This window comes from Marmota monax, unplaced genomic scaffold (assembly GCF_021218885.2).
Source record: "Marmota monax isolate L192 unplaced genomic scaffold, Marmota_monax_Labrador192_F-V1.1 WCK01_AAM20220418_F8-fsc00008, whole genome shotgun sequence".
Lineage (NCBI taxonomy): Eukaryota > Metazoa > Chordata > Mammalia > Rodentia > Sciuridae > Marmota > Marmota monax.
The window spans coordinates 26,746,120-26,771,270 of NW_026694432.1; the positions used below are offsets into that span (position 1 = coordinate 26,746,120).

The 25,151-nt window shown below is 61.3% G+C and overlaps 1 protein-coding gene across 2 annotated transcripts in view; it reads right to left on the reverse strand.

The window, feature by feature from the left end:
- Pax7 (paired box 7) overlaps positions 1-25,151 on the reverse strand; it is an 86,589-nt gene that overhangs the window by 6,013 nt on the left and 55,425 nt on the right. For both annotated transcript variants that reach the window (XM_046469160.1, XM_046469159.1), the window contains exon 8: positions 881-1,127. In XM_046469160.1, the coding sequence (XP_046325116.1) occupies positions 881-1,127 (247 nt within the window). The remainder of the gene's footprint in view (positions 1-880; positions 1,128-25,151) is intronic.

A 25,151-nucleotide genomic window follows, 5' to 3' on the forward strand; every position in this document is an offset into this window, starting at 1 on the left:
AGTCACACGCTGGCTACTGAGCACTCGAACGGTGGCTGGCGCAGCCAGGAAGCCAAATTTCAGAGGTTTGTTTAGTTTTTATCTAATTTAAATTTAAAAACCCCTCGTCAACTTAGTTATTTCATGGTTGGGAAACTTGTCAGTCTATCTGAAGCCACCTGAGTGTGTAAATCTACTTCTCGATTGTAAACTTTATGAAATTTAAATATGGAGAGAGCATTTCTGTTCTTTTGCCATCATGGGGAGTGAACCCAGGGCTTCAGGTGCCAGACGGCACCCTGCTCCTGAGCTGTCCCCAGCCCTGGGCTGTGCTTCTGATGCAAGTTTAGTGTCTGAATTAAAATGGAAAAACAAAACGAAATGAAATAAAATAAAACACAGTGCCATCAGGTAAAACACGCAGCAGATATCAAAGCCCAGCATGGAAGACATAATGTAAAACCCAAAATTAATAATCGTATAAGGGCTGGGGCTGGGGCTCTGTGGGGGGCACTTGCCTGGCGCATGTGAGGCCCTGGGTTCCATCCTCAGCACCACATAAAAATGAATAAATAAATAACTAAAATAAAGCTATTCTGTCTACAACTAAAAATTAAAAAAATAATAATAATTTTATGTGGATTACATGTTGAAGTGATCATCTTTCGGGTAGATCGGGTTCAATAAAATACACCAGTAAGGATCATTCTGCTCTCTCTTCGCCGTTTGAAGATGCGACTGCTAGAAAACGCTACGGAGCATTCGGGGCTGTGTCCTGGAGGAGTCGCACCAGGGCCCGGGCAGGAGACGACTGGACTTGAGGCCCGGCTCCTTCTGGTCCTGGGTCTGCCCATCTGTGAGGTGGCCCCACCCCCACCCCAGGGGCCCGGGGGGCACTCACTCTGGCCGTACTGGCCGTACTGGTAGCCGGCCACGGGGTCCACGCTGTAGCCGGTGGTGCTGTAGGTGGGCGGGCAGTAGGACTGGGAGGTGGGCAGGCTGTCTCCAGGCTTGATGGCGTCGGCCCTCTGGCTGCAGCTGGCCGAGATGGAGGAGGCCGAGTCCAGGCCGCCGTGCAGCGGGGAGATGGAGAAGTCGGCCTGCGGCTGCGGGGGCACGGCGCTGGGGCTGCTCAGGATGCTCATCACCTGCCGAGAGACATCAGTGCCGGGACCGGCCCGCCAGGATGGAGGGCGCTGGGGCCTGGCCTGGCGGGCGCGGGGCGGCCTGTGCTGGAGCAGACCCCTTGAGGTCCCTGCGGCCTCCTGCTCCCCCTTTACCTGGTCTGGGTCCCTTGGGAGCGACAGGGCTACTGCTCTCCTGCCCACGGCCCAGCTCAGGGGTCCCCCTTCCCCTGAGAGAGTCTAGGGCAGGGCAGGCCCTGGCGCACCTCTTTGTCCCCATGGCCTGGCTCAGGGGTCACCCCGGGCCTGGCTGTACAGGGGCCAGCGATGTGTGTGTGAATGAATGAACTAATGGGGTGCGGGGTCTCCCCCTCGTCGGGAAGCTCCCCGTGGTTCAGGACGGCACCTCCCCCCGAGACCGGGAAGGCCCGACCTCCACCCCTGCGACCTCCACCCCTGCAGTGCAGGACGCTGGCTCGGCTTCACCCACCTCTCGGCGGAGGCTGGCTGGTCTCTGGCCCTCAACTCCCCGGCCTTCCCGCCCCCTGCCCCTGCCCCTGCCCCTCCTCAGCATGTGGCGGGTGCTTTTATTGTATCTTATTGGGGGGGGGCAGGGTTACTGGGGACTGAAGCTGGGCTCTACCACTGAGCCACATTCCCAGCTCTTTTTACCTTATTCAGAGACAGGGTCTTGCTGAGCCACCCAGGCTGCCCTTGAACCCGCCCTTGAACCTCCCGCCCTCTTCCTCCTCAGCTCCCCAGGTCGCCAGGCTTGCAGGTATGTGTGGCCCAGCAGCCAGTGCTTAAGGTAGCTTCTTGGGGGCCCTGTTTTGATTCTGGCAGCTCCCTGATGTCTGTGACCATCACCACCTCCCTACTTGGCCCCGGGGACAGCAACTGGGATGTCCCCTCAGCGCTGGCCCTGGGACTGATATGTGGGGCTTGTCTGTAGAAACCGAGCTTAAAGGAGCTATGGTTGGGATGTCGGGAGGAAGGTCACTTATTCATTCAACAAACAGGCACCGCTAACAGCTGGCCCGGCCCTCAGAGCCCTGGGACTTCAGAGGACAGAGTCCTGGTCCCTGCCCCGGGTGGGGAATGGAGGGAAGGGTCCAGGCCTGCTTGGGCTCGTGACACACAAAGGCCATCAGGGCAATGGAGCACTGAGGGACTGGGCTGAGACAACTCAGGGCCGAGGAGCCCACGAGGGCGTCCCGCCAGCTCAGGGGTCCAGGAAAGCTCTAAGCAGAGTCACCTGCTGAGGAGTGGCCCAGGGGACAGCAGAAGAAGGCAGCGCCAGGGCAGACCCTGGGGAATGAGAGGGCAGCGTCCCCACCAAACCAGGGGAGGACAGACGGGCCACCTGCAGGGCCCAGGACTCCAGTGACCTCCTGCCAAGGCCACCCACTTGGGGAGGGAGGGAGCCAGGTGGGGACAGTTCTGCTATCACCAGCCCCGCTCGGGGCAGAGGCTCCAGATGCACAGCCCTGTTCTCTGACTTCCCGGCCACCTCCCTCAGGGGACAGCAGGCTGCGGGCACCTCCTGAAGAGCCCACCTGCCCCGTACGCGCATGGCCTCAGGATTTGCTGGGGCCGGCGCGGAGGCCTGGATCCCTCCTGTGGGAACCTCGGGGGTGTCCCTCAACGGCTGTGACCGTCTGTAATCCTCAGGGAAAGGGGTGCTGGTGCCCTGACACCAGGGTAGCTGAGGACGAAGTGATCTCGGCGTGGAACAGGCTTTGCCTCCTTGGTGGCCGTCCTTCCTGCCTCCCCTCCTCCTGACCACTGACCACGCTACCTGCCCAATCCAGAACCCCGCGGACACGAGTGGGGCGGAGCCAGGATGCCCAATTCTCAGAAGAAAAGACTGAGGCCTGCAGAGGCCGGGGCTGCCCCAGATCTCAGAGCAGGTCTGCAGGCCAGCTGTCCAGGCCCAGGCTCCCCCGCCCAGGCTCCCCCGCCCCAGCTTGTGGCAAGGCGTCAGGTCGGAGCCTCCAGGCCGAGGCTCCCAGAGCAGAGAGTCCCGGGTTCCTCCTCTGTGTTCCCAGCAGCCTCCACCTCTGCCCAGTCCCTCGTCCCCACTCCCAGGGCCAGGGCCAGGGCACTGCTGGGCTGCGGCCCGGCTGGCCTCGTCTCCTTAGCTGCGGGGATCCCACCGAGGCGTCCAGGAACCACTGTGTGTCTCTGGGTTCTCAAGAGGGAGCTAGAAAGGGTCCTGGAGAGGCCTCACCGTCCACCCAGGGCTGCAGGCCGAGCTCCAGTGGAGCACCTCCGCTCTGCCCGCACGAGGCCCTGGCTTCCACCCCCGGCACCGGGGGAAATAATAATAGAGAGATCATAGCCTGGTTTGGGGTTGGAGATGCAGCTCAGTGGCACAGCTTTGCTGAGTTAAGCACAAAGCTCTGGGTTCGATCCCTGCACCACAAAAAAATTAAAAAGAGAAAGAAAAAGGCAGGAAGGAAGGAGAAGAGAAGGAATGGACGGTTCATCCCCCCCACTGCCCGCCCCACACAAACACGGAGCCTGCTCCCTCCCCCTGGGAGAGGAGGACCAGGCTGCAGCTGTGCCCGGACCCCGTACTCAGTCTGTAAGACAGAGATCTGCGCAGAACGGCCACCAAAGGGACCGCACCACTCAAGAATGACCGGTGGCTCCCGGAACCTCCCCGTAAAGGCGTCCTGTGATGGGACCTGTGCCTGCCTGCCCCAGCTCCTCCCTGCTTTCCCACCTTGTAACGCACAGCCCAGCAATGCCAAGTGGCGTCCCCTCCTTCCTTCATCTATTCATTCAACAAACATTTCTCAGGGTGCCACCGTGTGCGGAGCTCTAGATAAGGCGGCGGGGCTCTCTGAGGGCAGGACGGAACGTGTTTGACCATCTCTACCGCCCACAGCCCACACCGTGATCTGGGAAAAGCTCTGTTGAATCCATGTGTATTCAGTGAGCACCTACTATGTGCCAGACCCTGAGCCAGGCACTGGGGACAGAGCAATGGACGATGCCGATTCCACACCCTACCCAGGGAAACTGAGAACAACCAAGTGTGTGGATAAATAACCTAATTTCTGATCCTGCTAAATGCTGTGGAGGACAAATAAGGGCATGTGGTGGTTGTGGGGAGCCAGGAAGACACCCCCCACACACCCGTGAGGGAATATCCAGGACTAGCCATGGGAAGATGTGCAGGTGAGCTTTCCAGGCAGGGCCATCTGCAAGTGCAAAGGCCCTGGGGTGGGAACACACCCAGCAGGTATAAGAAATAGCAAGAAGGTCAACGTTGAGAAGAAAAATCCTGGCAGCTGCCAGGCGTCCCGCAGCCCTTTGTCAGAAGGGGCCTGTGTGGTGCCCAGTGGCTCAGAAGGCCTTGGACCCTGGCCGTTAACAGGCAGCTCAGAAACAGATTGGGCCCAGGGAGCTTTTCCTGTAATGGGATTTGCTCAATGGGATTTGCCCTGGAACATCAAATCAAATCCACATCTGGGGTAGGTGTGAATGGGGGATGCGAGCTATCGGCTCAGTCTCTCCCAGAGCCCCCGGAGGCCTGCGGATCAAAGGGCTTCCATTTCATCCAACCCCCTGTTTCCAGGCAGAGCTGCTTCCAAGCAAATGGGACAGGACTCAAGTGGAGAGGAGGGAGGGGGTGCTGCCGAGAAAAGCCAGGCCCCGGCCGAACCCTGGTCACTTCCAGGGCTCCCCAAGCAAATGGGCTATTACTGCCCCCATTCTGCAGACGGGGAGACTGAGGCAAGGGGATGTAAACAGACCCCCCTGAGGTCACGTAGCGGGGACTTGCGTGCACCTCCTGGATGCCCAGCTCTGATCTTTCCCCACCGGGGGCCGAGCTGAGCTGCTCAGAGCCCCGCCAGCCCAGGTGGCCCTCTGCCAGCCTCGGGCTCGCCCAGGGAACTCTGGGAGTCCCTCTTTGCCCACAGAAGCGGGAAGCATTTTGCCCACGGTGAGGGGCCCGGCTGAGGCTGGGGGCCTGCAAACTTTTGAACTTGAGGAAGTCCTGGCCTGATGCGGTAATCCACCCCCCTCCAGAATGCCCGCCTCTCCCCGGGTGGGTTTGCCTTCTTCTCGGTGACCTTGCTTTTGCTAATGTATTACTTCTTGGTACGTTACCGTTACTAACTCAAAATCAATACCGACCTCCACATCTGTAAGGTTTTATCTGAAGGCAAATCTCGGGGCTGTCCGTCAGGCTGACTGACAGCCGTCCCTTCCTCTCCCTCCCCCCCCCGCCCGCGCCCCCCCCCCCAGCCCCTTCCTCTCCCTCTGCTCCAAATCAGTCCCAGCCCGGACCAGACTAAATCAATAAGGGGCCAGCCTCACCCTCCCTTCCGCCCGCTGGGGAGAGGCTGGCTGGTTTCGGGGGTGGGGACCCCCCTTCCTCAGCCTCTGCTCGCCCCCCTCCCCCGGGACGCGCAGGCGCGCTCCCCTACTTTAAAAGAAGGGGATGGGAAAATGTAATTAATTCCCTCCGTTCCTGAGCTGGCCCCGGGGCCTGGGACGCGGGGACGGAGCTGGAGGTCTGCACCCTGTGTGATAACCGAGCGTGGCTTTGGGAGCGCGGCTGCAATTAGAAGGGCCATCGCCACCGTCCTGGCTCCGTGGCAGGATCTGGGTGGGTGCAGGGGGGCCTCTGCAGGGAGCAGGGGAGGAGGCGGCGCAGGGACCTGAGCCTGGGGGGTGGGGCCTTGCCAGCTGGAGGGGGAGGGGGCTCGAATCGGGCCAAGGACCCCTGGGATCAGCTGCAGGTCAGGGGGCGCCCCCTCATCATGGCTAGAGGGGCACCGAGGCCCTGAGAGGGACCCGTGAGGGCCCTTGGTCAGTCGGTCAGTGCTGGGCCGGGGGCTTCTCTAGCGGCCATGTTCCCCGGTGACTGCTTTAACTTGCCGGTTCAGCCTCAGTCTTCCCGTCTCTACAGTGGGAACGGCAATGACCCAGGCCGCCTGTGGGGTCACGCAAAGGACTAAATGAGTAAGTGTACAGGGAGTGCCCCAGAGGGGGCCTGGCACCCGTCTGTCCCCAGGGAACCCAGCTGTCTCCTCCCCTGCTGGCTCCCCTCAACCCCTCCCCATGGGGACCTCCTCTTTGTCATCGTTGCTCCCCAGGAGGCACCTTCTGGAGGAAGCATGGCTCGGCCCCCCAGGAGAGGTCTGCCACCCCCCAGAGCCCTGGAAAGGGATCCGGTGAAGAGGAGGAGGACTGGCCAAGTCCCCCGCAAGCAGGCCCTGCCGCGGCCCACGGGGCCTTCCTGTCACTCCCTCCTGCCCCCTGGCCTGTGCTGGGCTGCGAGACACCCACCGACCCACCACGCCAAGGGATTCTGCTCCGAGCCTCAGATCCAGCTCCAGCCCAGGGCCCCATCCTGCTCGTGCGTCCCCTGGGCTTCCATGAGTGGCGAGGGGGGGACATCTGGGGACAGCCTGCTCCCATCGTCGGGACACGGCTTGCCAGGAAAGGAAAGCAAGGTGTCTGAATTGCATGAAAATGTCTTCATGGGCCAAGAGCCATCCACAGGTGGGGGGACCTAGGCGTCCCAGCCCCCACTGGCCTGCTCCCTGAGCCCTGGAGTCGACTGGGCAAGCTGAGGGCAGGGGCGGCGGGCAGGACTGCTCCCCCGTGTCCCCTCAACTGCTGGGAGTCACTGGGTTCTGGGCATCAGGATACTTTTCGAAGGTCCCCAGGTGATTGTAATGGGGTGTCACCATCACTCCCCCACACCATGGGACAACACACGCGCACACACACAGAGACCCACGGACACCACACAGGAGCACACAGCACCCGGGTCAGGCCAGCAGGGACTGGGCCCGGGGAGAGCCGCCCGCACAGGCTGCGGGGCCACCACCCACCCACCCGTGTGCATGCCCACGCAGCCTCCAGCCCCGTCCACCGCTCCACCCACACATGCCTCCACACCCTCCTCCAGCCGCCAAGGGATGCCCAGATACACATCTTGGGCGCGCACACGCACACACACACACACACACACACGCACACACACACACACACACACACTTCCGCTAGTCCCCTGCCTGTCCCAGCTCCACACTGGGATTAGTGCGGGCGAGAAATCACCCACCCGGGCAGCGGCCACTCTCTCCCCCTCCCCCGCTCCCTGGCAGCTCTCTGCTAAGAGGATCTGGCCCCCCTGCCCGCCCCCTGTGGGCAGCAGTAATGGGCTTCGGGTGCTGACTTGGAGCTTCCAAAGGAGATTTCCTGCAGGTCTTCCTGTCCCCCGCCCCCTTCCCCGCCATCCCTGGTGGCCCTCACCCCTACCCCCTCCGCCCCCACCCAGGCCTCACACAGCAGCCCCCACCAGCCGGCGGCCGGGACCAGTGCAGCCGTCCCACCCCTCTCATTGTCACCCCCAGCTTCCACCGAGGCCTTTCTAAGCTGCTCCTGCCACTCTCGGGCCCGAGCACAGCACCTTACAGTTTGCAAAGCATTTCCCTTGGGGCTCCACGAGCCTGTGACGCCACTTTGCAGATGAGAACCTGAGGCTGGGGGGCTGGCCTCGGTTACCCCAGGGACGAGGGCAGGCGTGGGCCGGGGCCCTTGAGCCCTGGCCCCCAGTCCCAGGCACCTCGCCAAGGTCTCCTCTCAGTACCAACAGCTCATTCATTCAGGCTTATGCAAGTGTGCACACCACGGTGCGTCTGTTGTGTGTGTGTGTGTTCGCGAGTGTAGGGCACGTGTCCTGCTTTTCCCTTAGGGAAGCATAGGTGCAGGCTGGGCAGAGGCCCTTGTGTGAACACCAGGTCACTGGCTGTCATCTCTGACCTGGTGGGGACTCCCCACTCTCCACCCCATCAGGGTCTCTCTTCACCCCCCTGCAGTTCCACCCACCAGACAGGAAGGACTCCTGAGGCGGGCTCTGGGTGAGAGGGGGAAGCAGGGTGGGGTGGGAAGGGCATCATTTGTGAAATTGCAGCAGGAGAGATCTAGGTAAGACGTTGGTAAGAACCTCCTGATGTGGACGGAGATGCTGGAAAGCCAAGCAGAAGCCTCACTGGGTGCAGCCTGACCCAGAGGCAACTTTTCAACCCCAGTGCTGCCAGCCCTCGGCCTGGGTCTAGGTGCCTCTGGCCCTGGGTGCTGCTGCACACATACCTGCACACACCTGCTCTCTGGAGCACTGATACCCACCCCCACAGTGCTCTCTCTCGCTCTCCCTCTCTCTCTCTCTCTCACACACACACACACATGCCCACAAATTCCCAGTGATTGACAGGATGGCACTCTCTAAATATCTGGAAACATCTAGACGGATCTAGAAAAACTAGATGGGGATTTTTGTCCGCAGCCACCCTGGGCGGGTCCCTTGGCCTCAGTGCCAGGATGGGTCCCAGGGCTCCGGCCGGGAGGGTGCTGGGAGTGGTCGGACCTGGGGGACTCAGAGACCATCTCTGATGATGCGATAATGGGCCGCCGGCCGGGGATTAGAGCGACACGGGCTGCCGGGAGCTGCGCGGGCCGGGGAAGGAAGGGGCCGATCGCTGGGAAAGATATGACTATTTAAAGATAATGATTGCATAAATTTAATTAGCACACTTTCACGCGGCAAATGGCCGTTTTGTAATTAATGTATCTGGCCTTACTAAGCATGAAAGATCCCATCTCCCCCGCTCCCCCTCCTCAGCGGCCCTAATGAAAGACAGAGAGCAAGTGACAGAAACAGTTTGTCATCGGCTCCAGGTGTCAGGGGCCTAATTGGCCGAGCTGAGGGGAGGAGGGGGAGGCAGGGGGCCTCCTTGACTTTGGAGGAGGATGGGAGGCCTGGGCTCTCGGGCCCCCCGGCCCGGGGGTCCCCCTCCATCAGTGCCAGAGACGGATGGAGACGGACGGTGCCAGAGAGGCCTCGTTAGGCCCTGAGCAGACAAGCCGGCACATGTCACAGTGCATTAGGGACTCATGACAGTCGGCCCGCTGCCCGCTCCAGGGAGCGACGCCCCTCAGCCTCCTCCCGGGGTCGAGAGGCTGGCACGACACCATCATAGCCCCCCGGTGATTAAGCACCTACTATGTGCAGGGGGCCCAGGGCTGATGAGGTCGGGATTCACCTTGCACCCTCTGTGCCCAGTGATGGCCACGTGGCGGGGTGGCTTTGTGAAGGCTCCCGGGGACACCTTCTGAGAAGATGGAGAGGAGTCAGCAGCTCAGCGTCTTGGATCCACTGAAGCGCGGTACAATGAGGAACAGCGGATCCGTCCCAGGGACCCGGAAACCGAGGCTCCGGGAAGCTAAAGTCTTGCTCCAATTGACCCGATCAGTAATGGCAGGCTGGGATCTGAACTCAGAAGGTCCAAATCTAAAGTCCCTTCGCTTCCTAGGGACTCGCTGCCAGACCCACTCAGCACCTTCTCCTGCCCCCAAGGTGCTGTCCTCTGCAGGGTGACCGAATGGCCTGACTGGCCTCATGGGAACGTCTGCTTGCCAAGCGGGTACAGCTGCCAATCTCTGTCATGTACCTCAGTGGTGGGGTCCCCCCAGTGTTCCTACAGAGCCACCAGGTAACGGGGTGCAGAGAGTTTGAGCCACCATGGCCGCACGTACCCCCTGTCTGACAGTGACCCTCCACTGTCCTCACCAGCCTCAGCCACGGGCCTGTGCCCAGCACACTCTTGCCCACTTTTCTCTGAGGAAGGAAGAGCCAGGAAGCCTGAGCCAGCCCTGGCCCCGGCAGCCCTGGCCCGGACCAAATTCAATTTCGAAGCTTAATGAGTTTGCAGAGGAGCCGAGTGAAGTCCCCACGCCGCTCCTTGCCGGCTGGGTGGTTCCCGGCCGGGCCACCGAGCGCGGGGTGGCTGAGCTGGGAGAGCCCTGGGCCCCGTCGAGAGTGGCGGGGGCACCGAGCAAGTGAAAAATGTCAGAGCAAATTGCTCTTGACAGCGTTAATATCTGCAGCTCATAGCCATAATTACATGTAAATAAATAGCAAAACCACACTCAGCTGGAGGCTCGAGCCGGGGACAGGCACCGCTAAGGACCAGCTGAGGACCGCTGAGCTCCGGGCCTGCCTCTTTCTCTTAGAGCCTGGGTCCCCCCGCCCCGGCCAGATTCCTGCTGCAGCCCAGGGCAGGGGCCTCAGGATCTGGTCACTCGAGTTCAAAATAAAAGGAAATAAAGAAAGGTTTATGTCCCCTGCCCCACATTGTGGGCCCGCCGTGGGGCGCAGCGCGACCAAGCGTCCTCCCGCCCTCCCTCCCTCTCTCTCCCTGCGCATCCTGCTCCATCTCTGGCTCTCCGCCCTGGGCATCCTGACGACGGCCTCCTGGCCTTGACCTTCTAAGGCCCACCCCTGATCCAGGTGCACCCCCTGCATTCCCGTTTCGGCGCATGACCAGGGTCACTCAGACTCCAGACCGATGTCTCGGTCACCCTCCCTCCCCAAGTCCCAACGCCCTGTTGGTCATCACAGGCCGCGCCAAGTCGCCAGCTAGACCTGGCGGGACTTCCTGGGGAGAGCATGAACTGACCCCGGGCCCCTCTGTCACAGGGTCCTCCCTGCCCCCGGCTCCACAGAGGCAAGGAGTGATAATGCATGCACCTCTGCGGGGCACCCCACGCCGGACCTCGAGGGCAGCACACTCCACTCTTATCAGGGGGTGACCGTGGCCCCCAGAGAGGCAATCCTCAGAGATGACGGAGAGTAAGGATACACTCAGGGACCTTCTAGGGCCTCTGGCCAGACGTGCCTCTTGCTTGGGGGCCGTTAACTCGTTGGTGCGGTCTTGTTTGACTGGACCATCCAGGCTAGCAGAGCCTTGCCCGTCTCACCCTGGGCTGAGCTCACAGGGCTTAGCGGGAGGGCCTGGGAGGGTGAGGGGAGGGTCCCAGGAAGGGAAGGTGGAAGGAGAAGAAGGGTGGAGAGAAGAGGAAGGCACAAGAGGACCAGGGGACAGCGCAGCCAGGAGGAGGAGGCTCCAGAGCCCCCCCAGGAGGACCCGGGGCCCTTCTCCCCAGGTCCTGCCCGCCCCTGCTGCATGGGGGGCTCCCCAGGCCCCTGGAGAGGGGCGCAGACACCCTCTCAGCTCCGAGGCCCTGCCCGCCTCCCCGCACGGAGCAGGGAGCCAGGGAACGCAGGCTCCATTCTTCATGAGACAAATATCTTCTCTGGAGCAGGCCCCGGCCCGCACCTTCTTGTTTAGCTCACCAGCTAATCCACTTATCAAGGATAAAGCGCCTGCGAATCCCACTTGATAAAGGCAGCTACAAAATTAGCCCAAGTGTGCCCACGGCACCACGTGCCAAACAAACAAGAGGCCGGGCCGGCGGCTCAGCGACAGCGGCTCCTCTCAGGCCCTGGGCAGGAAGCGATGCGGAGCAGATTGCGAAGGGGGTGCGGGGGTGATTATCCAGGAAAGGGGCTGGGCAAGGTGGAGGAAGGAACTGGGACGAGCACCCCCTCCCCATCCGACACTGTACCTTCCCCAGCTACTACCTGGGTCCCCAGCTCCCGCTGCGACCCCACTCTGGGACCCTGATCTGGCAGTGTTAATCCATTAACTCCTCACAGCAAGCCTGGGAAGTGGGTACTGCATCATCCACAGAGTAGAGATGAAGAAACTGACACACAGAGAGGTCAAGTCACTGGCCCAAGGTCACACAGCTGGTAAGTAATTTAAACAACAGTTTCCAATTCAACACAACCCATTATAATTCCAATCATAGTCCCCAACTTGGACAGCAATCGTCTAAACCAGCCAAGGCCCTGAAGCTTGGCTGCAGTGATCCGGGGTCCCCTCCTCTGCCACTGCAAAGTTCTTTCAAGTGGCTGAAGCCTGTTGGCATTCCGGTGTGATATGACAACTGTGAGTCTCCCCTGCTGATCACTGACAGAGTGGAAGTTGTCCCCCATGGGCACGAGTGACTCCCGTCAGGACTGTGGGCTCCCAGAAGCCCCAGCAGCCTCTCTGCTTTGCTCCAAGGGGCCCTGGGCACTGGGCGGGAGACAGCCTCCTGACCGTGACAGCAGGATTACGACCACGCCACCCAGCCAGGAAGCCAGAGGCTTGGGGGAAAGTCACCCATGGTCAACTGAGGTGACCCAGGGAGGTCCAGGAAGAGGGAGGGGCCAGGGGGGGATTCTAGAAGGCTCTGTCCTTGTGCCGCCCACCTACCCTCCAGCTCTGGCTTGGAGAGGAGGAGCTGGTCCCAGGCCAAGGGTTGGGGACATTAATCATGGGAAGCACCTGTCAGGGTAGCATCTGGAACTAAAGGGAAACACTTGGCAAAAGGGCGGGAACTTCCCACCCCAGGCGCCTAGGGATCCAGGACCAGCCACTGCCCCACCAGGAGGCCAGGGCCTGTGGGGCCCAGGCCCGGCAGCCTGGGAGAAGGTCCCCACCATGGGTGGACCTCTGCATCGAGGATGGGAGGAGAGGTTCCAGGGCATGGAGAGAAGCCCATCTGGGCGGGTTGCCCCTGTCACTGGGGACAAAGGGACCTTCTGCTGTCACTGCTGCTGTTGATGAGCAACCTGATGATGCCACACAGCTGGGAGCCGGTGGGCTGGGACTGCAGAGCCGGGCCTGTGTTCCCGGTCCTGGGCGTCCCTGAGGCCCCGCTCCCTTTGCTCTGGGTCCCCCTCTCCCGAGGTCCCGGCCGCTGCCTTCTGGTGGTCTCTGCCGCACCCCACCTCGGTCCTGGCCTCCTGGCCTGCCTTCTCTCTTCCCTCCCTGCTCCTGCCCTCCGGGTCTGCCTCTCTCCATCTCTGCTCCTCTCTGGGCCCCTCTCCCCTCCCCTCTCCACGGCTCCTTCTGTCCCTCCCTTTCCCTGGCCCTTCCGTGTGTCTGTCTGGACCCACTTCCCTTGTCACCAGCGTCTCATGACCCAGGTCTCCGTCCGTCTAGACCCACCTGCCTTGTGCCCCTTGGCTCCCACTCCTGTGTGCCTCCTGCAGGGGGTCCCTCCCCCGTCAGCCCAGGAAGGAGTGTGCCCAGGAGAGCCTGCCCTGCCAGGGAGCCAGGGTCCCGGCTGTCCAGCCCGTGGTGGGCATGCTTGGGGACTGCAGGATGGGAGGGCCCTCCGCCTCTCTCTGGATCCCTGGACACTTCATCCTGGTCTTGGAGGCAGCTTCCTGTCACTGTCCTCTGCTGTCCAGGGTGGTCCATTTGAGTCACTGTGGGGAGCTTAGAGGGCATGTGGGAGCTGGGGCCGGGTGGTAAGGACTGGCCATTCCCGTGCCTGCACCTCCCCGGGGACCTTGTCAGTGGGCAGGCCAGACCTGGCAGCAGGGGTCTAGCCCAGTCCCTCCTGATCTGGCAGCCCAGCAAGGAGGACAGGCCTGGATCTGGGGCTCTGACACTGTCCCCCACTGACGACCTTGGGCTTCTCTGAATCTGCACAGGGGGCATGAGGATTCCAGGCCCCTGGGGCTCAGTGAAAATCAAAGAGCTCGCGGAAGACCAAGGGTCTGCCAGCCGCCAGGCTCTGGACTAACTCTCCGCGTTGTGACTGATATGAGCACGGACCACCCTGGACCAGGGGCCCTGCTTCTTCGGGGGTCAGGGTAGAGACGGACCCCCGCTGGGCAGCTGCCTTAGCCCAGAGCCCTAGAGAGGGTGAGAGGAGTTGGCTGGGGCGGGTCGACACCCTGGGCTGCAGCAGGGACGCCAGGTCCTGGGAGAGCACTGTCTATGGCCAGGGATGGAAAGAGCCCCTTGGGAGGAGGCTCAGGAACTTCTGCCCCTGGGCATCATGTCTCAATTTCAGCCTGGATGTGTCCCCTTTGTGATAAGACACTTGCCAGGGTCCTCGTGGGACCTTAATCCTCTGATGCTGCGGGTCAGAGACCCTGGTCTGGCGAGAGGGTGGCATTCATTTGGCCTCGGGCCAGCTCCACGGGGCCTGGGGGGCTGGGATCTGAGCCCTCACGCTCCCCTCTGGCCCCCGACAGCCCAGAAGGATGGAGAGGCAGGAGCAGGGCAGGCATGGGTCTCCCTTGCGCACCCCTACACGCCTCTGCCTCCCTGGCTGGGGCTGGTTCACCCCCAGGGCCGCGTCTGTGTAGGCAGCTTGATCCCAGTGTCCATGGGACAAATCCGCCCTCTAAACATGGGGCCGCCGCCCACCCACCTGCCCTGGGAAAGCCCCGCTAACCCCAGAGGACTTGGCGGTGAACTTGGGCTATGTCTCTATTTGTGAATGGAGGCGGGGGTTAACTCTTTCCGGGGTGTCTTCCAGCTCTGAGGTCCCTCCGGAGAGGGATCTTGGCTCAGTGTGGTTCAGACCCCTGTTGGAGTCGCTTTCCAAGGAAAAGGGGGTCCAGGTGCACAGGAATCCCAGGGTGCACTTAGGTGAGGGGGCCCTGGATGGGCTCCGCTCTGCCTGCAGGACGTAGACAAGGGCGCCGTTTGCTAGGCTGGCGCTTCTGGGTGCCAGACCTGGCATGAGCTGCCTCTGAGGGGGGCTTCTTTAAAGTGCAGATTCCCAGTCCTTCAGCGGCACCCCCAGATCAGCCCACATCACCAGAGCCTGCACTGGGAATGCGGCCCCGATTCCGTCTCCCCACCCGGCCAAGGTCCTGCTGGCCCGGGCTTTTGACAGGCCTCGTGTGCATTCTGCTTCTCGGCCGCCCTCCTTCGCCAGCCCTTGGGATCCCTCAGCTGAATTCCACCCCTGTGACCTCTGCACCCACCCAGCTTCTACGTGTCAAAGCCTCACGCAGGTCAGGGCGGTTCCCCTCTTGCCCTCACCTGGCATTATCCCATCTCCTGCCCACACCTAATCCCCATTTCCCGGGACAGTTGGTCAGAGAGCAAAGCTGACCTCAAGTGACCTGTCCAGGGTGGTCAAGCCAGCCTGCCCTGAGGAAGGTTTTCCCCTTGGTTGGGGGCCTAGAGGCAGACTCTGTCCAGCTCAGCGGGGGGCGCCCTCCTCTCCGGGAGGCCCTGGCTCCTGGCTGTCTGCCTGCGGTCTCTGTTTCTGAAGGCAGGGGTCAGGTGTAGCCCACCTGGTGTCCTCAGCGCTCAGGGCTGGTCTGATGCTCAGAGCCTCCCTGCACTTTATTGGGCTCCTACTACACGCTGGGCTTTGTGGTGGGGACCAGGCCCACAGATGGCCTGGACCTTGCTTTAGCAGGAAGAGAAGTATCCAGAAAGATACGCCCAGAGGCAACACTGCTTCCCTGGGGAAAACGGGGAGGCTGCCCAGACTAGAGGTTCAGGGAAAGCTGAGGCCAAGAGTGTAGGACAGGAGAGGCCAGGAATGTTCTAGAGTAAGGAAGGCCAGGGCGGGGTCAAGGGGCTGGAACGAGTGGATGACACGGCAAGGACGCCCCCAGCCTCATTCCCCACAGGGTGCCCTCGCGCGGGCCTGGGTCCCCGAGTCCCGTGCGACCCGCGGCCCGCCCGGGCAGGTCCCCTGGCCCCGCGCTCGGCCCGCGGCGGCCGGCTCCTGCGCCGGGATCCGGGCCCGGCCGGGAATTAAGCGGCGGCCGAGCCGAGCGCGTCCTTATCTCGGGGAGACAGTCGTCGGGAATCACTTTGACTGAGTGGTTTTGTCTCCCCGCATTTTCCACTGTCAGGCGGCCTCGGGCCATGGATCAAAGGCGCGGTGGCGGCGGCGGTGGCGGAGCGCGAGGGGAGGGGCGGCCGCGGATCCGCCCCGCGCCCCTGTCCCCGCGCCGCGCCCCTGTCCCCGCGCCCCTGTCCCCGCGCCGCGCCCCTGTCCCCGCGCCCCTGCCCGCCCGGACGCCGAGCCACCCCAGCGAACACGGGTCGCGGGGGCGGGGACGCAGAGAGGGGGCAGGGCAGGGAGGGGGAGGGGAGTCTGTGGGAGGGGGACAGAGGTGAGCGACAGTGAGCCCCAGTGGGGAGGAGGATGGGGGTGGGTATGGGGGGAAAGGGGCCGAAGAGCGTCGCAAAGAAGGGGAGGGAACCGCCCTGGAGGAGGGGAAAAGGGACGGTCCTGTGTGCCAGGAGGTGTGGGCCAGGGTGCCCAGGGCCAGGTGAGGGGGACGGGGGGGGGGGGAGGAGGGAGGGAAGGAGGGCAGGGAGAAGAAGGGTGAGCCTCCCATCAGCTGAGCCCAGGAGAAAGGGGCCAGAAGGACTAGAGGAGGAGAAATGGGAGGGCTGGCCAGGCTGCACTGGGTGGGACAGGACGGCCACCTCCCAAGAAAGTGCTGGGTCTTCTCCCCGGTGTCAATGGCAGAGTGACTGGTCCCTTCCAAAGCTCTCTGGCGGTGCCCAGAAGCCTCTGGCCAGGAGCCTCCTCTGACTCTTGCCTCCCCAACACCCTTAGCAGAATTCCCAGGGCTGGCTGGACACTTGTCACCACTGGTGAAGATGTTGGGGTGAGGGTCGGGAGAAAGGGGACCCCTGGGGCTGAGGCTGGGGCTGGGTGGAGCCTGGGGAGGGAGGCGGAAGGGAGCCTGGGGGCAGCAGCTCAGGTGTGGGGGGCCTTTCCGCACCAGCGGTGACCTGGGGCCCATCATGGTCCCTGCCAGAGCCTCAGAGCCCTGCATCTGCCAGTAGCTACCAGATACAGTGTGCAGAGACCCCTTCGCCTGAGTCCTGTGAGGCGGGGACCCTGCTTAGCCTACTTTACAGAGGAGAAACGGAGCCGGGGAAGAACCTGGTAGAAAGTGACAGTGCTGGAGATCCCCCACTGCACCCCCAAACAGAGATAGCACCCCCAAACAGAGACCGCACCCCCAAACAGAGATTGCACCCCCAAATAGAGATCACACCCCCTTGGTCCTGGTGTCTGCGCTCCTGCCTCTGGAGGGCGCTAGGATCAGCTGAGGTCAGAGTCACATTTGGGGCCCTCGGAGACCTCACCAGTGGCGGGAAATAGACTATTTCAATGACAGGCACTGGTCTCCCAGGCCAGGCAGTCCCGGCCCTGCCCCTGGACAAATTGTTTAAACTATTCCGTTCTAGAACAGAAATGATCCCAGGCCCTCCCAAAGGGGGTTAGAGTGATTAAATGAGATAATCCATGTAATGGCCAGGTGAGTGCTGGGGAGATTTACCCAGAGTTATTATTTATTTCTTAATACTTGTCTAGCAACACAGGAACTTTTCATATGCTGATGAGGTGTGGTGCATTCCCCCGGGGAAGCAGGCTCGTCCACTAAGAGGGGGTGAGGGGAGGCCAAGTCTTAAAGAATAGGGGGTCTGGGTGCAAGACAGAAGAGATCGGGGTGGTGGAGGAAGAGTCCGGAGAATACAGCTGAGGAGGTTTGGAGACAGGGACGCGGCCCTGGGGGAGCTCACAGAGTCACCCTGCCCCTCCTTGCTGGGGTCCTGCCCGGCCCCCAAGTCCAGTTGCCCAGCCATCTCGGCAGCGCCCCTCCCACCAGGGACCCCTGAGACAGGCCTGCGAAGCGCCTCGCGGCCGCAGTATTAATTGCTAATCTCCCTCATTTTCTTCCCCTCTATCTGCCGGGACTGTCTCGTCCTGAGCCCCAGTGCTAATCAGAAAGAAGGACAAATCCGCTATTTGCATTCTTTCCCACCAAGCCAGGCAGGTCCCCATGGCTAAACCCCTGGCCTGCTGGGACCCCGGCAGCCCCAGCCCGGGGAGGAGGTGCAGGAGGAGGTGGACCTGGAGGGCTGGCCCCACCCGCAGAGCCGCAGCGTGGGCCTTGGCTCCTGTGGGAGAACTGCAGAATCACAGCGCGGTCTGTCTCTTTCTTCCCACAGACAGGGAGACAGGCCCGATCGGGGAGACATCTGCTAAGATCACATGGTGGGCCAGAGACAGAACTAGGAGAGAACCGAATTTCCTGATTTTCCTTCCAGAGAGCAGGCTGGGCCTGCCCTGGATTCTCCTGGCCCAGAAAAAGAAGAAGAAAAGAAGGTGTAGGCAGAGAGCCTAGCAAGACCTCCATGTCTAGCTCCCGTTCAGGGGGGGAGAGGCAGCGAGGGAAGGCTCTTGCTGTCTGCCAGGCGCAGTGCTGGGCCTCTCCCACCAACACTCTCCAGTTTCCCTAACGCTGTTTTGCAGATGAGGAAACTGAGGTTCAGAGAGTCCCTCAGCTTGCCTGTGACCACACAGCGAAACAGAAGAGCTGGAATGGAGCCCTGGTGTGTGTCTGCTGTACTGTGCACAGTGGCCCTGAGCTAGCGGACCCCTCACTCCTGTCGGGTCCTTGGCCACTGCCTTGGCTGCCCCAGTCCCCTATCCCCTTCCTTGATTTCCCCCAGAGGTCACCTTCTCTGACCATGTCCACCCTCCTCCAAACTTCCTCTGCTCTCCCTGTTTGACCGGGAATCACAACCCAGTGTCCATAACCAGATCTCTGACTGCTCTTTGTCTAGTCTCCCTGGACGTGTCCCTCATCCGAGCAGAGCGGGCTGCGCGTCGTCAGCAATGACCGTCCAGAGCCCCAGAGTCCTCTGGGAACCCACCACAGCTGGGTCCCCTCAGGCCTGTACTGTGCTGGGGGTTGACCAACAGCTATTGGTGGCCTACTATGTGCCAGACCCTGGGAATTACGTGTGTCACCAAAATAAGTGGCCCAGGGCTGCCCGGGGTCCTGCCGAAGACCACGGCGACCCAGGGGCCTGAAGCATCTGGTTTTCCCAAGCCGGCTGCCCCCGCTGGGACCCGACTCTGCAGAGGGACGAGGTGGGGCTCGAGGGTGGGACTAGACAGACGCCCTGTGGGCTCTGAACTGCTGTTCAGCTCAGGGAGGGCCCAGCCCCAGGATCCCAGGACCCGCTGCACCTTCTCAGGAGGGAAGAGACCCCTGGCGAGCTCTCCTAGCCCCCTCCATGATGGAAGACCCCAGAGTCACCCTGGAAGTCGGGCCACAGCCGGGACCGGGTTCCTGGCGCCACAGGCCTGGTTTCCCCTCCTTGGCAGCCTGGAAAGTTCCAGATCCTGGTTTCTGCAGGAGTTCCCTCCCCCCAGGAAAAGCGTGAGAAGGCGGAAACACAAACCAACGGGGCTGTGTGTTCCCAGGGTTTCGCCCCGTGGGCTGGAGCCAGGTCCTGATGGACAGGAGCAGGTGACCGGGGTGCGGAGCCCGCCCAGCTCTTCCCGGGGACGAGGTCAGCCAGGGACAAAGGCACCCGGGCGTCTGCCCTGAGTGACGGCGGCTGTCAGCTCACACCTCTGCCTCCACCGTGGCCCTTCTCAGCCTCAAGGCTCATCCCTGCCTCAGGGGACGCCTGGTGAGCAGAGGGGCAGCAGCCACATCCGGGTCCCCAGTGTCCCCCATCAGGCTGCAGTGAGGGGTGGGGCGGGCAGATGTGTGGTGGGGGCCTCGGGAGCTGGACTGTGACCTGGTGAGGTGACAGCTGGGGGGCAGACACTCGGCTTCGGGTCCAAGAAGATCAGCCACAGACTCCTGGCCCCCTCCACAGGCTGACCCCGACCCACACCAACACCGCTGGCCACCACGGGAAATGGGGGCGGGTGAGGGCGACTCAGCGCTCCCCTAATCCTGGGGCTCACATCTCCATCTGAGTCACCCCACCCTTCCCCAGGGACCCGAGGCGGCCAGAAGTAGCGTCTCCTGTGCTTTCTGCCTCTGGCACCCTCTCTTCCCACACCGGGTCAACAGAACACCCTACGTGGTCCTAGGTGGGAACCCAACACGGGCGTTTCCCTGGCAACCGAAAGGGCTCAAGGAGAGAGGGGAGGGGAAAGGATGGAGGGCCTCGAGGCAGAGTTAGAGACCAAGCCACAGAGGGTAGGGGGGTGTGGAGAATGCACATTTATTGAGCACCTACTATGTGCCAGGCACTTTACTCCAGTTTGTCAGTCCTCACAGCACCCCCGAGAAGTAGGGATTGTGGTCCCTGTTTTCCGAGAAGGAAAATGAAGCCCAGAGAGGTAAAGCAAGCTTCCCCAAGGTCACACAGCAATTTAGTAAGCGGGAAAACCAGGACTCCAAGTCAGGGCTTCTTATTGCCAAAGGCCTCGTCATTTCTGCCACCCCAGGCATTCTTCCAGTCCTGGTCCCCGAGGGAGAGGCCTCCCAAGAAAGGGAACGTCAGAAGGAGACCCCGAGAAGGCCAAGGGAAGGAAGCAGGCGGCAGAGCAGAGGAGTCGCCCAGGAAGGAGGCGAGGGCAGGGCTGGGCGGGGCGCAGAGGAGCGCGGGGTTAAAGCCCGTGTTCCTACAACCTGCTAAGCCGGAGAAATGAATTCTGATCCCTCCAAAACCCAACCTCGGAAAATGTGCGAGAGAAGGGTCTCCTTTCACGGGGGCAGGAAATCCTCCACACCTCCTCCCGACGCCCCGGTAATGCCAGGATGTCCCCAATCTGCTTTGAGGAATGGAGAGATTAAGAATAATAAAAAAATTGCAATAAAATGTGTGTGAAGGAGGGGGTAATTGTGGACAAACGCAGCATTCAAATTCATTTCTCGGCTCTTTCACACACCATTTCAATCTTATTTTCTGCTTGCTAATGAGATCTTGTTGCCTGGGCCAGGCAAAACCTTCCAATATCAGGACGTAATTGCACATAATTTTCTCTCCTACCAGTGATTTGCATCAGTTTTTTAAAAATTCTGGGCTATTTAACACTCTACGATCCCCCTCCCCATCTTCCTGCCGACAAATCTCTTGCTCCCTCCTCCTTCCCTGTCCTGGTCCAGCAAGACTCATTTTAAATGCTTATTATGAACGCAATGTCACCAATAAAGGGGCGGGGGACGAAGAGGAAATAAGAGGAGAAAGAGGCAAAGGGAGTCTCCAGTGCTCATCCGGGGCCAGGCGTAGCTCCCTAGGGCAGCCGACTGCCTTGACCTTGTCCTGCTGAGGGCCAGGGGGGAAGTTCATGGGTCAAGTGGATCTTAGTTAAAATCCTATCTCCACCTCTCACCAGCTCTGTGGCTTTCCGCAAGTTACTTGACCTCTCTGAGCGTGTTTCCCCGAACAGAGGGATGGAATGACTCCAAATAGGCAAAGTGTTTTCATGGGTGCTGGCACCCGGCAGGTGTTCTGTTGAGGGAGTGTCGGTCCTTGCTGGGTGACTCCCCGGAGGCCAGCTCCCCATGCCAGGAAGGCAGCTCCTGAGAAGCCTGCAGGAGCCCCCGTCCTACATCACAGTAGCGCTGGGAACCACCTCCCTACTGCCCTCAGAAGGGAGGGATTTGGGGACACAGACTATGAAGTCGCTTCTGCCACCAACTGCCCCCATGACCTTGGACCTCAGCAGCCCTATGTGGATGTGGCCCCAGCCTCTCAGGGCAGCCCAGGAAAGCACAGCAGGCCCCGGAGCCAGCTTGCTGCATTCCAGCTGTCACTTTCTAGAACCTTCCACAGAGCCTGACACATGACCCCACAAACAGTCGCTAATAGGCGGATGGAAGACCCCGGATAAAGCAGTCTCCTGGCCTGTAACATGGAAGTCACAGGATAGCTGTGACCTGGGACATTAGGCTCAGCCTTTGGCCCGCCTGGGCCTGGCTGCCGTAAGTGTCACCCCACGGTGACGGTCACTGTCGTTTTTATACTGTTTGCAGCTCTGGGGAGCGAATCTAGGGCCTCACCCAGGCTAAGCAGCTGCTCCCCCACGGAGCTGCGCCCCAGCCCCGGTCACCCCATCATTACGTGCCCGAGAGGGACAGGAGGCTTGGTCTGCGGGACAGTGGGCAGTGACTAGCTGCACACTTGGAGGGTAGTTCTCGTAGCTCGGTGTGGGTGGGTGGTGACTATGTAAATCCCTTTATAGGATCTTTAAGCTCCAGAGAGGGACATGGTGGCACCTGGGGACGTTATGAGGAGCACGAGGACTCCAGCGTCCTGGGGGCCACCAACACAAGGCTGTGACCTGGAGCCGATCTTGGGAAGCTGAGCCCTCTCTGGTCCCTGGTTCCCATTTCCAGCCCTGAATCAACCCCTAAAAAAAGCTGGGCAGGAAGGGACTTGGGGACACAGGCTCTGAACCCAGTTCTGCCCCGATGGCCCCTTATGGACTCTGGGACCAGCTTCTCGGGGCTGACCGTGTACAGCACAGTGGGCTCTGGAGCCACCTGTTCCTAGCCCAGCTCTGTCACTTTCTAGAACCTTCCACAGAACCTTGCACCTGAGGGCACATGGCTCATCCCTGGAGAGGCCCAGCACAGGGAGCCTGCCTGTGGCCTCCAGCCCCAAGGACCCTGGAAATGGCAGAATTTTGCTTGTGACTCTGTGCTTGGATTTGGGGCCAGTCAGACCTGCAAGTCCCGGTGACTATGGGACACCTGCCTCCACCCTCCCAGGGACCCCTCCAGAGCAGACTGTGCTCTGCTATCAGGCTGGGGCGCCCAAGGACAAGAGGCTTGTCCCCGCCACCTGACCATGAGCTCCCAAGGATGAGCTGCCTCCCCACCGCGCTGGGGCCCCGCAGGGCAGGGGACCCGGGTGTCCTCATTCTGCACCCTCTGCTTGTCCCTCCGAGACGGGGCTGGCAGCTCTTAGAGCTGTCAGTGTATTCACGTTCCCAAGGCGTCTTTTGTCCCCAACTCCCAAGTTGTTTTCTAAGAGCCTTTTCCAGGTTCCCGACCCTGGAGCAAAGGGAGAAGGGGGCTGGGGTCTGAGTCCTAACCCGGGATGAGCCATCGGAAATGAGGTCCCCTGGGCTCCCCGACACCTCTTCAGAAGGACACAGTGCGCAAGCTGGGACCTCCTGTGTCAAGCGCTTAGCACCTGATCCCGCAAGGCTGGCGTTTGCGGTTGGGGACACCAAGGGACCCAAGCCTAAAGGAAGGGCTCTGCCCACCCAGTGGCTCTGCACTGGTCCCCACCCAGAGGTCCTGGGCCTCCGTTTGCTCATCCGTGACATGGGGAGCGTGCTCTTCCCTCCCCCAAGCTGAGCGGGGCAGGCACTGAGGCAGGACACAGGCTGAGCGGGTGACCGGCTGTGGGGACAGGGCCTGGCACAGGCAGGCAGCTGGTAAACCGCTTTCCTCTCAGCTGCCCAGGACACAGGCTCAGAAATGAGGAGAAATGGTTTTTCTGTGAAATTTGGCCAAATCTCCCAGGGAGTCCTGGGGGCTCTGTGGCACCCACTTCCCTGACTGCCTGGTGACAAGGGACCCAGGTGAACCTGCAGAAGGAGGGGTCTTCCCCCCAGAAGCCACGAGGGGGAGGAGCCGGCTACCCCAGGTCTGCCCAGGTGAGCTGCACTAAAGCCCCTCCTGCCGGGGTGGGGGGGACACTGGGCCCATTTGTCCCCACAAATGATCTCCCTATAGAGACCCCTCCTGGGTGAGAACCCCCCACCCCACCTCTCCAAGACCCCAGAGATGAGCCGGCGATGTTGCTTGGGCAGGGGGTGGGGGTGCTGGGGGGTGGGGGGCTGTGCGTGGGACCCTGGAGTCAGAGCTGGGAAAAGCTGGGGCTTCTGTCTTGGATGTGAAGCCCCCGCCCCCGCCCCCCGCCCCACTCCCTGTCTTTCAGGTCTTTCAGGAAGTGTCCAGGGCTGAACCCAGCTGGGCACATGGGTGCACACACACGCACACACATGCACACACACGCACACATGCGCACACACAGCCATTCACACACACACTCGTGCACACACGCACACATGCACACGCACACACATGCACACACGCACACACGCGCGCACACACCCATTCACACACACACACACACACACGCACACTGCTGCCCTGGCTCCTGCTCTGAGTGCGGCCCCCTCCCCCCGCAGCCCTTCACCCCTGGGTCCCCTCTGCCCCTGTCAGACCCTCCGTCTGTCTTCACACCTTTGGTGGGAACTCTGGGTGGCTCTCCTAGGTCACCCAATCCATCATGTCCCGCAGCTTCTCAGCCCCAAGATGGGGTGCACTCTCCCAGTCTCTTCCTTTCAATTCTCCTCTTGTGAGGCAGCCCGGTGTGGGTCCCCCTCGGGGGCTTCCAGGCAAACACACTCCACCCCAAAGCCGTCTAGCCATGAGCGGGGAAGTCTCCCCAAGATCGGTGCTCACCCCAGGGAGTTGTTCTCCCCTCCCTTGTCACCCTTAAGCCCATCCCCTCGCCCCAGAGACCCCCGTCTGCTGGGTCTCCTGGCTCTGTGACAGTGTCCTGCTGACGAGAAGCCTCAGGCACAGGAGGGGCTGCAGCTACTGGCAGGGGGCTAGGGTGCCCTGGCTCTGCCTGGCCAGCCAACATGTCCCGCCATCTGTAAAGGGAGGCAGGTGCTCCACGCTGTCTCAAGGTCCCTCTTCAACTTTCCGAGGATGTTCCCCCACACTGGCTCTGTCCCCAGGGCCAGGCCTGGACCACGTCTGCGCCATGGACACCCCAGCGCTCGGCAGCACCTTCCCTCGCAAACTCGGGGCTCCTGGGTTGCCGACCCCCTGTTCAGTCCCGGCCGGTTAGCCCCCCACACTAACGAGACAGAGGTCATGACCTTGAGCCCCCAAGAAGCCACTTGGTTTCACTGGCGAGGGGAGGGTTCTGGCCTGCAGACTGTGGGCACATGCAAGGTTCTGTTCACCCAGGAGGCCCGGCGAGACCAGCCCGGGGCTGACAGTTCAGCTGAGTCATGTCCCCTCCTCCTGTGGCCGGGCCCAGGAGGCTTGGGGAGCCTCCGGAGGGCGCTGCGTGGCCTGCCCAGGTTTACCGGGCACTCATCTGTGCCAGGCTGGAGCTGAGCCCTTTCCAACGGTCACTTCACTCCATCCTCAATGACCCTGGGAGGTGGGTACCGGCATTGTCCCTATTTCACAGATGAGCAAATCAAGGCACAGCAAGGGGAAAGGATTGCTCCGGGTCTTCCCAAGCGAGGGACAGGCGGAAACGCACGTAGTCCCCCCGCTGTGCAGGTCAGTAGAGACACCAGAAGCAACTTAGACCAGGGACTGGCATTTTTTTCTGGGTAGCCAGATAGTATTTGAGGCCCCACAGACTCTGGTCTCTTGGGAAGCTCAGCAACTCCTCCATCACTGCACTAAAGCAGCTGTCACGTGATGAACGTGGCCGTGTTCCAATAAAACTTTATTTACACAAACAGGTGGCTGGAGGCTGTGGCCTGCAGGAAGTAGCAGATCCCCTTGACTCTTTAAAAAAATATTTTCCCTCGAGGTAGACAACAGGTGTCCCATATCGATTACACTGTCCAGGAAACAGGACAGGGAGTCAACTAACA